Here is a 13,152-nt window from a genome sequence, read left to right as displayed (position 1 = left end):
CTTTGACTGTAATTGTTGACTGCAAAATCAAATGTTATTCTTTATTTTAGTGTCATGGCTTTTTTTAATAAACCTGTCCCTTGAATTAAAGCCGGCAACATAACCAGCTGTATTACCCTGACATGAACATGACCATTTTCACTTGAGACTTAGAATGTATTCTATTCTTCACATGTTTTCTTGTGTAAAGACAGCCTGTTGGGTTGTGATGGTGCTGGTGAAAGGAGCACATAATGATTTCTCATGAAATAACCTTAGGTTTAGGGTCAACACTTTGTAAAGAATGGTTTACTGGTTGTAATGTAAAACTTTTCAATGTTGGTTTCTTCACTGCTGTGTGCTTTTACAGGATGAGGGCTGCGTTGCTTCTGCTGCTGTTAGTCACTCTCATCACCATCACATCTGTAGCTGGAGGAAAAAACAAGAAAGGTAAGATTGTCTCTCTATGTCTTGCTTGCTCTCTCTTTGAATATTTGTTCCTGTTTTAATAAGCCTTATGTACCAAATTTCAAATATTGACTGTTAAACTCGTTCTGTACACAGACGTTCATTTTCACCATCATCATTATATACTGACACCAAAAATGTTACACCAGATTCAGATTTAGGACCATGAACATTTTTAGATGTCATGTTTGCAACTTACATGTGAAGACCCATAGACACCACTAATAAAGTAATGTGTAATGTCACTGAGTGAGGATTTCACTGCCAGGTGAACTCTCAGCTAATGTCACTTTCTTCACAGAGCTGCTATAAAGGTCCAGATAGCTGTATGGTGGCAGATTCACAACTTAATGTGATGGCTGGCAACATCTAATATAATTTATATTTAGATCAACATTATTCATTTAAACAATTTTATTCAATCAGCAGCTTAGTTTTATTGAGAATTAAAAACAAAACATAACCATCTCTTGCATCTGGTGTTTTAGATTCTGCCACTGATTTGCCACCAAATCTAAAACTTCATTATGTAAATGTAAAAGCTTAACCCTGTTGCCTAACATTGTTGTTAAAACTGTTTAAATAAATAATGATAAAGTAGCTGTATGTAACAAATATATTCCAAGTAATCATAAAATGGCCCTAAAATGTCACCAGATATTAAAGGACAATTACCGTTTTTTACAACCTGGACCTTATTTATAGCATAAAATACGATCATTTACTCACCCAGACAACTTTGGTGTCATTGGGAGTCGCTCGGACGAAATTAGCTCCAGTGGAGCGCCGCGCCCCCACTTTTACAGATGTTTCTTTTACAATGTTGGTGTATGGGGACAATGCTTTTTGGGCTGCAGGGAAATTTTTTGCAGCAATACTGCGAGTGGCCACTGGGAAAAATTGGCTGCAAGGCTAGGATGTTACTCAAATGGATGAAACAGCACACGTGGCACATGCCCCCATCATGCCCCTGCCCCTTTTTGGGTCAAACAGTCCCTGTAATTTGACTGGCAGTAAATGCAAATTCCAAGGTCTTTGCATTGAGATAGCATAGGAAAAAAAACATATTGCATGGCAATTATGTTATTTCATTGCCAATCAATGATCTGTGTAAGATGTGAGAAATAGGAATTGAGGAGTGTCATTGCTAACTGCTAAGGTACAGTAACCAGCAGATATATAAGCAGACACTTGCCTCAACATGTTGCCACTCCCTCTATCTGTTGTTTCAAATAAAAACCCTCTATGCACTTTTACAGCCAGGCCAACAGACTGTGTGTTGTGAGTGTCTGACAGAAAAACTGTCACTTCTCATCACTTTTATGCACTTCTCGTGTGTCTGACAGAGAAACTGTCACTACTTGTCACATTTGTGCACTTGTCAGTGTCTGACAGAGAAACTATCACTTCTCATCACTTTCATGCACTTGTCAGTGTCTGACAGAGTAACTGTCACTACTTGTCACATTTGTGCACTTCTAAGCGATTGTTGGAGAAAGTGTCCCCTCTCATCTCTTGCACTCATGCACTTCTGAACATGTGACACAGCAAATTGTTTTTGTATGAATGCATGTTAAGCATTTGACTTTTCAAAAATGGCTAAAAAGTTCCAAATACATCTTTAAAGTAGCTATTTGATACTGTTTTACAAAATATATATTTTTAAGTTTGCAGCAGTAGATAAACCATTTTCATCAACAAACAGTAACAAATAAAGACCAAAGTAAGGTGGTTGTCATTCCATTCCATTTGACATACAAACATAAGCTTCTCAATGCACTTCGTGAAAGAAAGTCAGTAGGCATATTTACCAAAACAGCTGCCTTAAACCAGTCTGAGTGTTGATAATAGTTGCATTTCCAGACTAATTAAATCAAGTATGTTTTGTTTAAGTCAATGTGACATGGGCCCATTGGAGGTTCATGCATCCATTGCCTTAAGTCCAGTTTAGACCAAAGTTTCACAATGACAAGAGTTGAAACTTTCAACAACTTGCAATGCGCTGGTCTGCAACATTATAAAACCTAGTAGTTTACAATAATGTGACTAAATGGAAGTATCGTTTCCATAGCAGCAACTCTCTGTACTCTAACTACCAGCTCTTAAGGCTGGATAATTTGTAGCATCTTAAAATATGAATATGGCTAGTGATAGTGAGTTAGTTGCTACAGCTACCATTCTAGCATTGATGATGCTCCGCCAAAAACACTGCCATTACACTTTGTAACTGACATGACCAGCTGACTCTGCTACAAGCTGTATGACTGTTGAAACAGGCGATGGGCTCTATGTTCCTAAAGTAGCCAATGGTGACTTGACAAGCTGAATTGACCTATGCCTAAGCCACGCCCCCCTCCACTCACTCGGACAAACAATCACCATTCAGTGACAGGCGCTATGGCAGTTGTCACAGTAGGAGACATTTCTCAGGAGGCCATTGATGATTTTTGGAGACCGAAAGATCAGATATCATCTAGAAGTCACCAAAAGGGCCTAAACTACGCATTGGAGGGATATATTAATCATTGTATTGTTGAGAAGGTCGATAAAAAGCTTCAGTTACAAGCCAAAATGTACAGGTCCCAGTGCAAATGTGATAAACTGCATCTCATTGCCATCACCATCTCAGACAACATTATTGACATCAAAGAGCCACTGAAGTTAAGGTGTCAGAGTGGCATGTACCCCATGAACACCGTTTGACTATTTTTAAACTTAAAATCTCAGAAAAACCTCATAAAACCGAACGAAAACTGACTGTCTGCAATGCATTTCAATGGATGTGCACGCAGAGAATGTGGGAGTGTATGGGAATGGCTATATGCACTGTGATTGGCTCATCGCGTTTGAGGGCGGGACTTAGCCATAGGTCAATTGCAGGTGATGCCACTTGCTGGTTTGAGTCCAGCTGAGTTTACATTGCTGCAACTCTTCCCAGTAACGGTAACAGTTTCGTCTCGTTGTGAATCATTGGTCTAAACTGGCCTTTACACCACTCGCCAACAGAAGTAAAAAGTGTTACACTCTAACATGAAAATATTATGAATTATAAGGAGTCTAACTTTTATATTTGTACCTGCTTTGTAAATGCTACTCTGCTGCTGCTGCTCAAGGCACAAAAACACCTAATGGCTTATTTTGCTTTGGTCATACTGGCAGTGACCAGCAGAACTGGGCACAGGTCATTAGGCCTATCCATGTCATATCCAGTTAATGCATCTTTATTTTATCCTCAGAGAAAAATAAACTCTCCCAGTCCAGGTCAGAATGCAGTGACTGGCGCTATGGCAACTGTGTCCCTAGCAGTGGAGAATGTGGGGCAGGATTTAGAGAGGGATCATGTGACCAGCAGACCAAGAAGATGAAATGTAAAGTACCATGCAACTGGAAAAAAAACTCTGGAGGTAACGTACGCACGCATGCACACACACACACACACACACACACACACACACAAAAAGAACATTATATCGGCTTACATTCATTACCTGGAGACGTATTCTAGCCCTAACCATTCCTTAACCTTAAAGTCTGCAACCTATAAATCAATGATTTAATTTATGGAAACTTGCTTTTTGGCCCAAAAAGGGAGGCGAATCCCCCACATGTGACTGTGTAAACAGATTTAAGTCCCCATAACATGATGAAGTATCTGGTACACACACACACATGCTCACACACATACACATATAATGGTAGTGCTCCAGTGCCCATTACGTTAGAGGTCTGATGGATGAATGGAGTGGGGAGGTAAAGGTAAAGTGTTTTGTGCATTGCCACATAAAACTGGAAATAGTAATTGTGAACTTTTGCTTTATTTTCTAAAACCTTCACTAGACAAACCCTTGACACTGATTACACAGAATGAGGACAAAAAGGCGATGGAATCGACAAAAAAGCACCTATAACATATGATTCAATCTGGTGCAGCAACCCTGTAAAAATATCTTTGTGATGCTATGATGATACAGTGTTTGTTGACTCTGTGTCAGAGGTGGTTCGATTCTAACTGATTCACTTCTGAATTATAACAACACAGTTTGTGGTGTGATGCCTGAAGCTCCATGAACACTGCTGTTGCTGTTTTTAAACCAAAATGCTCAGAGGTTTACAATGGGTGTTGCATCATTGTGAATCTCTTCTCTTTTAGGGCACACTCACACTAGTCCTGGTTGGCTTGAACAGTGCCATGTTCGACTTTCTGTGCCCGAGTCCAACTGAACCGTGCCCGAGCCCACCTCTTCATCCGGGCCCGGACACGGTTCGGAGTGGTCACACTAGTCAAAACGAACTGGGCTTCAGGGCTCAAACGTGCTTGGGCAAGACATGGATCGCTTTGTGTGAGTGTGCTCCTAGTTAGACAAGACCTGTTACTGTGTGATATTTCAATGTTTCAACCTGAACGCTAGGTGGCAGTATGAGTACAGGAGTTGTAGTAACTTGAGTAAACATCAGAAGAACGCAAGATGTTCCAGCATAGAAGAAGAATGTCTGCTGTCTGCAACTACCGACTATGGCAGCTACGCTGTTTGTTACTTTGAAATAAAGTAAAGTTAAAGTCTGTGTAAAGTAAGAATAAATATGTGTTCTGAGTTTGACATACCATAGAAAAGTGTGTTGTTAACCACCCTGCCAAATTTGAATGATTAAAAAAATTGCCAAATATATGAAATTAGGCTTCAAAGTTGTGTAAAAAGCAACCTCTTTTTCTGCTACCAAACACTGTGGGAGTGCCCACCGGGAAACCCCGCCCCCTACCAAGTGTCACCTGTCAATCAAAGTCACCACTTCTACCAGAAACATGGACGCCAGAAAGAGAGCTTTCTGCTGCTAACTCAGCTGCTAGCTCGGCAGTTAATTCGGCGGCTAATTCAGCTAACTGGCTAACTGTAGACTGTAGTAGTAGTAGTGTGCATACATTTATGACCTATTTAATGTGTTTAGAAGAAAATGTCTGAATTCACTTTACATGGTCAGTGTTGTTGAGTTGTCTCATTCAATGACACAACATACTGTTACCTGTTACTGTACATTCATAAAGCCCTTCTGGAAAGCTATGAAAGCCATTTGTCTTACATCACTTCTACAGCACAGGGCAACTGAACTCAAGATTAGCTTGATCTTGGAGTTCTCTGAGCTCAGTAAAAGTTATTCTGATCATATGGATCAAACCGGATTAGTGAACCCTAAATCTGAGCAAAGTGAATGTAGTCAAGGAAATATTGATCTAAAGTGCATGCATGAGAGTGTCTGAACACACAATGGGTCTTATACAAGAACCACTCCTAAAGATTCTTTCGCATGGTTGAGTGATTTTAGAAAATGTGTAGTATTCATCAGTTTTCTCGTACACACACTGTAGAACTTTACAAGTGGTTCAGACTTGACATGTGAGTCATGATTAGATCATATCAACACTTGTTTCATAATAATGTCTTAATCTGAATGAATTGGAGTTTAAATAAGATGCTAAAATCAACTAAGATACTTGCAAAAAAGCAAAGTTCATGCAAAAGCAATGTTCTGTTCACCATCATCATACTGATCTACCTTTCAGTTGCTAGGTAACTTCTCTCACTTTAACAGCTGACTTGGTGTCTCTCTGCAGCTCTCTGTCCAGCATCATGTTGTGCTGCAGCTGACAGTGTAACATTACCCACAGTCTTCTAATATCTCTGTGACAGTCACATGATGAGCATGTACCATTAGAAAGATGTTTTGTAGCATCTAACTTTATGTTTGTCTAAGTGCTACTCTGATGACACGTCGCTTTGTTCATATTTTTGGTTCCCCTACTGCTGACACTGTTTGAACCGCCACAGTGTAAGATTCTTATTTTTACACTTTTGTAACATTTTTGTGAATGAAACTTGCCCACAAATGGAGCAGAACATGGAGCCTGTTACTAATGTTAATGAACAGATCTCACAAATGGGCACCTTCTCCTGAACAGGTGACATTCATCAGACTGAAACAAACCATTTATAACAAGTTACGAGATTTTGTTAAATCTGACAGAAAACACATACGAGCAAACCTCTCAGAAAAAAGTGAGAGGTTTAGGATAAAAATACGAAAATGTTCTTGCATGAGGCCTATCAAAAATGACAATGAATAATAATAATAATATTAATAATAATAATGCATTTTATTTAAAGGCGCCTTTCAAAGCACTCAAGGTCACCTTACAAGGTACATATAACACAACAACAGTACATCAAACAATACAAATCAGGTGACATTTAGTGCAAAGATAAAGAATAAATATGAATGTGACTACAAAGTGCATTAATACAATAAATAAACAAGAATGAAGATTGCATAGTTAGTGAGAGACAGAGTATGCCACTCTGAATAGGTGCGTTTTCAGGCTGGATTTAAAGGTGGAGACAGAGTCAGAAGTGTGCATGTCTGGTGAGAGAGAGTTCCATAGGCGGGGGGCAGATCGGCTGAAAGCTCTTGACCCCATGGTGGTTAAGTTGGCAGACGGGGCAAAGAGCTGGTTGGCAGAGGAGGATCAGAGAGTTCAAGAAGGTGTGTAGATGTGGATAAGTTCAGAGAGATATGATGGTGCCAGGTTGTGAAGGATCTTGAACGTGAGGAGTAGAATCTTAAAGTCAATGCGGGATTTGATAGGGAGCCAGTGAAGTTGCTGCAGGGCAGGAGTGATGTGTTCAATAGAGGGAGTTCTGGTTATGATACGAGCGGCTGCGTTCTGTACCAGTTGGAGTTTGTGGAGAGATTTCCGCAGAAGACCAAAGAGGAGAGAGTTCCAGTAGTCCAGATGGGATGTGATCAGGGTGTTTACCAGGATAGCGGTGCAGGTTGGTGAAAGTGAGGGACGGAGACGATTGATGTTACGTAGATGGAGGTATGCAGACGGAGTAATGTTATTGATGTGGGCTTCAAAAGATAGTGTGCTGTCCAAGATGACACCCAGGCTCTTTACTTGAGGAGATGGAGGAACAGTGGAATTGTTGATGGACATGGAGAAAGTGTTGAGGGTTGCTAAGGTTGATCTGGTGCTGATGAGGACCTCAGTTTTTTTGCCGTTGAGTTTAAGAAAGTTGAGTGAGAGCCATGATTTAATTTCCAGTAATAGTATAACTACTTATATATATATTTTTCTCTTGGTTTTCATTGTCCTGTCAGTCAATATTCAGAGAAACCTCATGTGAGTGTTTACTGGTGTAACAATACACATTTTTGTTTGATCTTTGTTTGTTATTAAAAAGTAAGTATTAAAACTAAGCAACTAAAATTACTAGTAAGTATTAAACAGTGTATTTTAATTGCAAAATGGCAAGCAGAAAGGAGTAGAGGAGACCCAAACATGCAACCTTGAGATACACCAGATGTTATTTTTTAAAGGTGTGATTTTATTGCCTCAACAGTTATTAGCAGTTAACTCCCACTGGACCATACTGCATGCAGCAAATTAAGATTTAATAAATGAATGTGTGGGTTGTTTTGCATCTTGTCCACAGGATGGTATTAGTAATAGCACCTAACAATAGAGTTCAGTCACACTTCTTTAACATTGTTTCAACAAACATCTAACCAGGGCTAAAGCATGTGATTAGATTTAAAGGCTGTAACCATTTCTAGTACATAAAATGACATTTCACACATTTTCTTTCCATTCTAGCCTACTGCAAGTATCGCTTTGATAGTTGGGGAGAGTGTGATCCAACCTCTGGCTCGCGGACCAGAACAGGGACATTGAAAAGGGCTCTGTTTGGTGCTCAGTGTCGACTGACTATTTTTGTCTCTAAACCCTGCCTCGGAAAAACCAAGACAAAAACCAAAGGTGAGACTTACAAGTTCACTGCTGGGCTTTTCTTCATCTCAACATAGAAGAACAAACTGTGATGAACACTAATATGATCAATAAAGGGTCCCCAGACCTTAAGAAACTTGGGTTGTGAATTAGAGTTTTAATTAGAGAACTAATTCAGAGTAACCGAATATCACAAAAAGACCTCTGCTGATCTGTTGAATATGTCACTATACAGTTTAAAAATGTCATACCAAAAGCTAGACCAAAAAAGATGGTCTAGGGTTCAATCACCTGACTTACATTTATCACAGGTAGCAGAGATAGAAGGAAAGATTCTGTTTTGGAAAAATGAAGCTGATGGATGACTTTGAACTAAATAGCACGTTTTAATCCTGTCCAAACTTTTCATCCATAACTCGTCTGAAATCACCACACCAATGTCTTTAACCCATGCCTCCAGGGACGTGCACATGATTATAGAGGAGCAGGGGCTCAAACTCAGAAAAGGGCAGCGCGCGCCAAATATTTTTTCCGGTCCTTTACACAATATGGAAATTAATGTAAAATTAAAAAATAAAGTGCTCATAGAAAGCTAACTACTTAGCTGTGTGTCTTGTGTAGGTGAAAGGGATAGGGTTAGGGTTATCCATGGGGCAGCTGCTTCTCTCCCTCACTCACTCACTTGCCCACTCTCTCTCTCTCTCTCTCTCTCTCTCTCTGGCGGCTCTGTGACCGAGCGGAGCTGCAACGGACAGAGAAGCAGCGGCTCAACACACACAACAACCCCGTATTACAAGAAAATGGGTATGGTAGAATACCATACCCGTTTTTTTTTTACATCCATAACAGGAATTTATTATGATATTTAAAAAACAAAAACAAAAAAAACACACACACACACACACAGGGCACTTTTAAATACGAGGCAAAAAGGGCAGGGGCTCAAGCACCCCTAGGGCCTTATGTGTGCACGTGCCTGCATGCCTCCCTAATGTGGCGAGAGGAGGCTGCCAAGGAGAAAAGATCACCAAATTGTGAAATTAAATGTTCATAAAAGTTTGAGGATCATGTCAAAGAAAGGTAGGGATCCTGGTGCCTTTCATACTCAAACAGAAATGTATATGAAAGTGTGTGCTAGATACATAGAACAAATAAACACACGCTAATAATCACTGTATGACATTAACATGAAACCATGAATGCACGTCACTTATCGCTGATAAACATTTTAAAAAGCTCATAGAAAGACTGCGTGCTCTTACTTTGATATGCGGAAATGACGTCACCAGTAGGCGATCACTTGCTATCTGAAAATGTCCGAGTGATACGAGTGGATTTTCGTTCGGACCGGCGGAAAGTTTGTTTCAAAACTCTGTGTGTGTAAAAATCAAATCCACAAGCGTAGAACTGAGATCCACAAATGTTTTTTCGATTCACAAATAAAAACTGAGTTCACAAATGCTTTTCATTTATTTGTAAATTAATTTAATGTATTTTTATATTTGTGGAATTTGTTTGTGTATTTGCAGATCCGTTTTATATTTGCAAAATATTTTTGTGAGTATACAAATCTTTTTTTTGTATTTGTGGAAGGTGTTTATATTTACAGATTACACATTTACACACAGATTGTCGATCTGCACACACACAACATTATGAAACAAATCTAACTCCATAGGCGGGCATTTATTTTCCTTTGCTGGACTGATTAACCGGCCCCATAGGCATCGTCTGAATGCAACACTGTTTGAGAAGTTGTACTTAAAGGCATCAACTGAGGAGACACCACTAGCTAAGGTGGCTAAGGTTACACATACTCCTTTGCTCACACAAGGACATCACAAGGACTTGAGTTCACAAGCTTTGATAGCAACACTTGAGTTTGCTATTTTCTTTCATTTTTCTGTTTTACAGTTTTTTTCTAGACTTTAAATTTGTCTATGTTCTCTGACCTATGAAATATTTCAGTGCTATGGTGACTTGACAAGATCATTTCCTACCTCAACCAAGGACATTTCCAACCTCTTGCACATTTCAAATAAGAAATGATTGATAATGTCATAATTATTGGCTTCTAATTGGCTTAACTGGTTGGATGGTATTAATGTGACAACCAGATTTAAAAAAAAATTTTTTTGTATTGACATAGATAGAGGTTATGCACACACCAGTTTCATGTGTATACAAAATTATTCAACTGTGATGAAACTATATAATATATACTACATTTCTAAATACGCCACACATGTCTATAAGCCACAGGTGCCTACATTGAAACAAAGGAACTTTACACAGGCTTTAAAGTGATGGTCCGGCGTCATTTTGACCTAGCGTCATATGCACCATGAGGTCTAGCTAATATAAAATAGTGGAGTTAGAGCTATCAGCCGAATGGCTTAGTACAGGCGCTAACAGGACCTCCAGTGTATCTGGTAAATGACCCCACTAATAATGCCTGGATTGTTATAAAACTTCTACAGTAGTACAAATAAGGTCTTTACTCATAAATCCATGCATTGGAAAGTTTGTAAGTACACCAGGAGTTTATTAAAATAAACACTTACCTGATGGTTTTTACTCTGCTGCTACTGCTAAAGCTGTAAACGTCGTCGAAATATCGCGTGATCACTGAAATACCGTGTGGTCACGTGATATTTCAACGATGTTTACAATTTAAGCAGTCCATAAAAATCCATAAATTAGCCACGTCATTGTTTAAGCCGCGAGGTTCAAAATGTGGGAACAAAGTAGTCTGGAAATTATGGTAAATCTACCACAAAACACCAAATTATGTTACTCTCATTATTCTGTATATAAATGATGACCACTAAAGTATGCATCCTATGTATTTTTATTTATTATTTTCACTTTATTTTCGTATCTAATTTTTCTTATTTCTAAGTGGGTTTTATTTTACACCTTATGTAACATAGGTGCAAAGGTCAGTGGTTGGTAGGTTTGATAAAAAAGACTGTGGTGTGTTTTTAATGACCTTTTCCATTACTATAGTACCTACTTAACGTGGGCGGGGTTGTCATAGCACGGCAGCGCAAAACTGCTGTGACTTCGTTTGATACACGACACAAACACATAAACAATGGAGGCGATGGTGTATAGCATATTCCAAGATGACAATGTCAGGATTCATGGGGCTCAAATAGTGAAAGAGTGGTTCAGGGAGCATGAGACATCATTTTCACACATGGCTTGTCCACCACAGAGTCCAGACCTTAACCCCATTGAGAATCTTTGGGATGTGCTGGAGAAGGCTTTGCGCAGTGGTTCGACTCTCCCATCATCAATACAAGATCTTGGTGAAAAATGAATGCAACACTGGACAGAAATAAATCTTCTGACATTGCAGAAGCATATGGAAACAATGCCACAGTGAATGTGTGACATAATCAAAGCTAAAGGTGATCCAACGAAATATTAGAGTGTGTGACCTTTTTTTTTTTTGGTGGTGACTTTTTTTGTGGCCAGGCAGTGTATTACATCAGTGTTTTGTGGATAAATGTGTATGAGTAATATTTTGTTTTTTGTGTTTCTCCCAGGAAAGAAGAAAATAATCAAAGGGAAATCGAATACAGACTGAAGAGAACAGCGTCCAGCAACATACAAGAGTGTTAATAGTTAAAGAATTTCCTGAACCAGCTGAACTCTGAACTGCACAGTGGCCACATTTATAAAACACAGCCTGATTTCAGCACACCTGCTTGAGTCTTTCTCCAGGCTTCCTCAAATATGACAAAAGTCTGGAAGCTGACTTTCATCATTAAACAGAAAGGAGACATATGCACTGCCACAAACTCTAGAATAGATCTGATAATATGAGTGTGACCTATGGCACTGTAACCAAGCAACACAAATAAAAATGCGTTTGGATCAGATCATAAATCTTCTTTTAGACCATGGTATGCATTTCTTGCACTACAGATATTGTGAAAAATGTTTTATATAAGGCAGTCTCTATATCTGACCCATCACATCTGGGCGTCCACTGCTATTGATCTGAATCATTTAGTTAATGTTGGATGTGTGAGAAACATTAATACACAAACTGTATCCTGCATTCTTTTTGCTAATTCTGGCTTAATGACCGCAGCTAAGAATTCATCATTTTCAAAAACTCTAACCACAACAGTTGCTTGTAAGAGCATTTGGAATTGAATGTCTATAAGTCTGCCTTAGGACTACACAAGGCCCCAGTTATACATTTCTCCACTTTTAATATTATGAAAATATTTCCTGTACGCCTCTCTCTAATTTTCAACCATCCCCAGCAAACTTGGCTCAAGGCCTTTAAAATATACTTTACTTTTTTCCACCATTTATCATGATTTAGATGATTCAATTCTCTTTTCTTTATTAGCCATACTAGCAGCATGGCTCTAAGGATGTCAAAGCCAGTCTGTCTGTTGGTGCGACAGTCGGTCCAGCACTGATTGAAATTTCTCGACACCTGTTGTAATGTCATTTAGTACATTAGGCATTCATGTTCCCCAGGGGATGAATCCTAGTGATGCTAATGAAAGCACAATAACTTACAGTGGATATTTAAGGTCAATAAAGGATACATGTCAACAGCATTGGCTTTATATCTTGACAACTATTGAGTGGATTGCTGCTTGGTTCACATATTCATGTTCTCCAGAGGATGCATTGTAATAACTGTGATCTGCTGACTTTCCCATTAGCCTTCAGTTTCTTGCAACCTGCAACCTCACCTCTAGATGCCACCAAATTCTATACACTACACATTCAAGACAAATTCAAAAAGAACAAAGTCCCATATATCCATTGGAACAATTACAAAATTCTGTGCCTTTCTTGACTTTTAGCGAGTTATTTTCTGTAACATCACAAAAGCTATATTGTATACAATGCCACTTACTATTGTTTTCATTTGAAGCTGACATATTTTT

The 13,152-nt window shown here is 39.0% G+C and overlaps 1 protein-coding gene across 1 annotated transcript; it reads left to right on the top strand.

Moving 5' to 3' along the window:
* Positions 1-350: 350 nt before the first annotated feature.
* LOC128354054 (midkine-B-like) lies at positions 351-11,885 on the top strand. Its single transcript, XM_053314296.1, has 4 exons — positions 351-429; positions 3,684-3,851; positions 8,096-8,257; positions 11,782-11,885. Exons 1-4 carry the CDS (start codon positions 351-353, stop codon positions 11,820-11,822), a joined length of 450 nt encoding a protein of 149 aa, XP_053170271.1. The 3' UTR covers positions 11,823-11,885.
* Positions 11,886-13,152: the final 1,267 nt, after the last annotated feature.

The sequence above is a fragment of the Scomber japonicus genome, chromosome 24, assembly GCF_027409825.1.
Source record: "Scomber japonicus isolate fScoJap1 chromosome 24, fScoJap1.pri, whole genome shotgun sequence".
NCBI lineage: Eukaryota > Metazoa > Chordata > Actinopteri > Scombriformes > Scombridae > Scomber > Scomber japonicus.
Note: the sequence above shows the minus strand (reverse complement) of the source record. Positions and strands in the feature narration are given on the sequence as shown.

Coding starts and splice junctions, on each gene's coding strand:
- LOC128354054 (XM_053314296.1), top strand. CDS start 351: ATGAGGGCTGCGTTGCTTCTGCTGCTGTTAGTCACTCTCATCACCATC. Junction 430..3,683: donor TGGAGGAAAAAACAAGAAAG/GTAAGATTGTCT, acceptor TTTTATCCTCAG/AGAAAAATAAACTCTCCCAG. Junction 8,258..11,781: donor AACCAAGACAAAAACCAAAG/GTGAGACTTACA, acceptor TGTTTCTCCCAG/GAAAGAAGAAAATAATCAAA.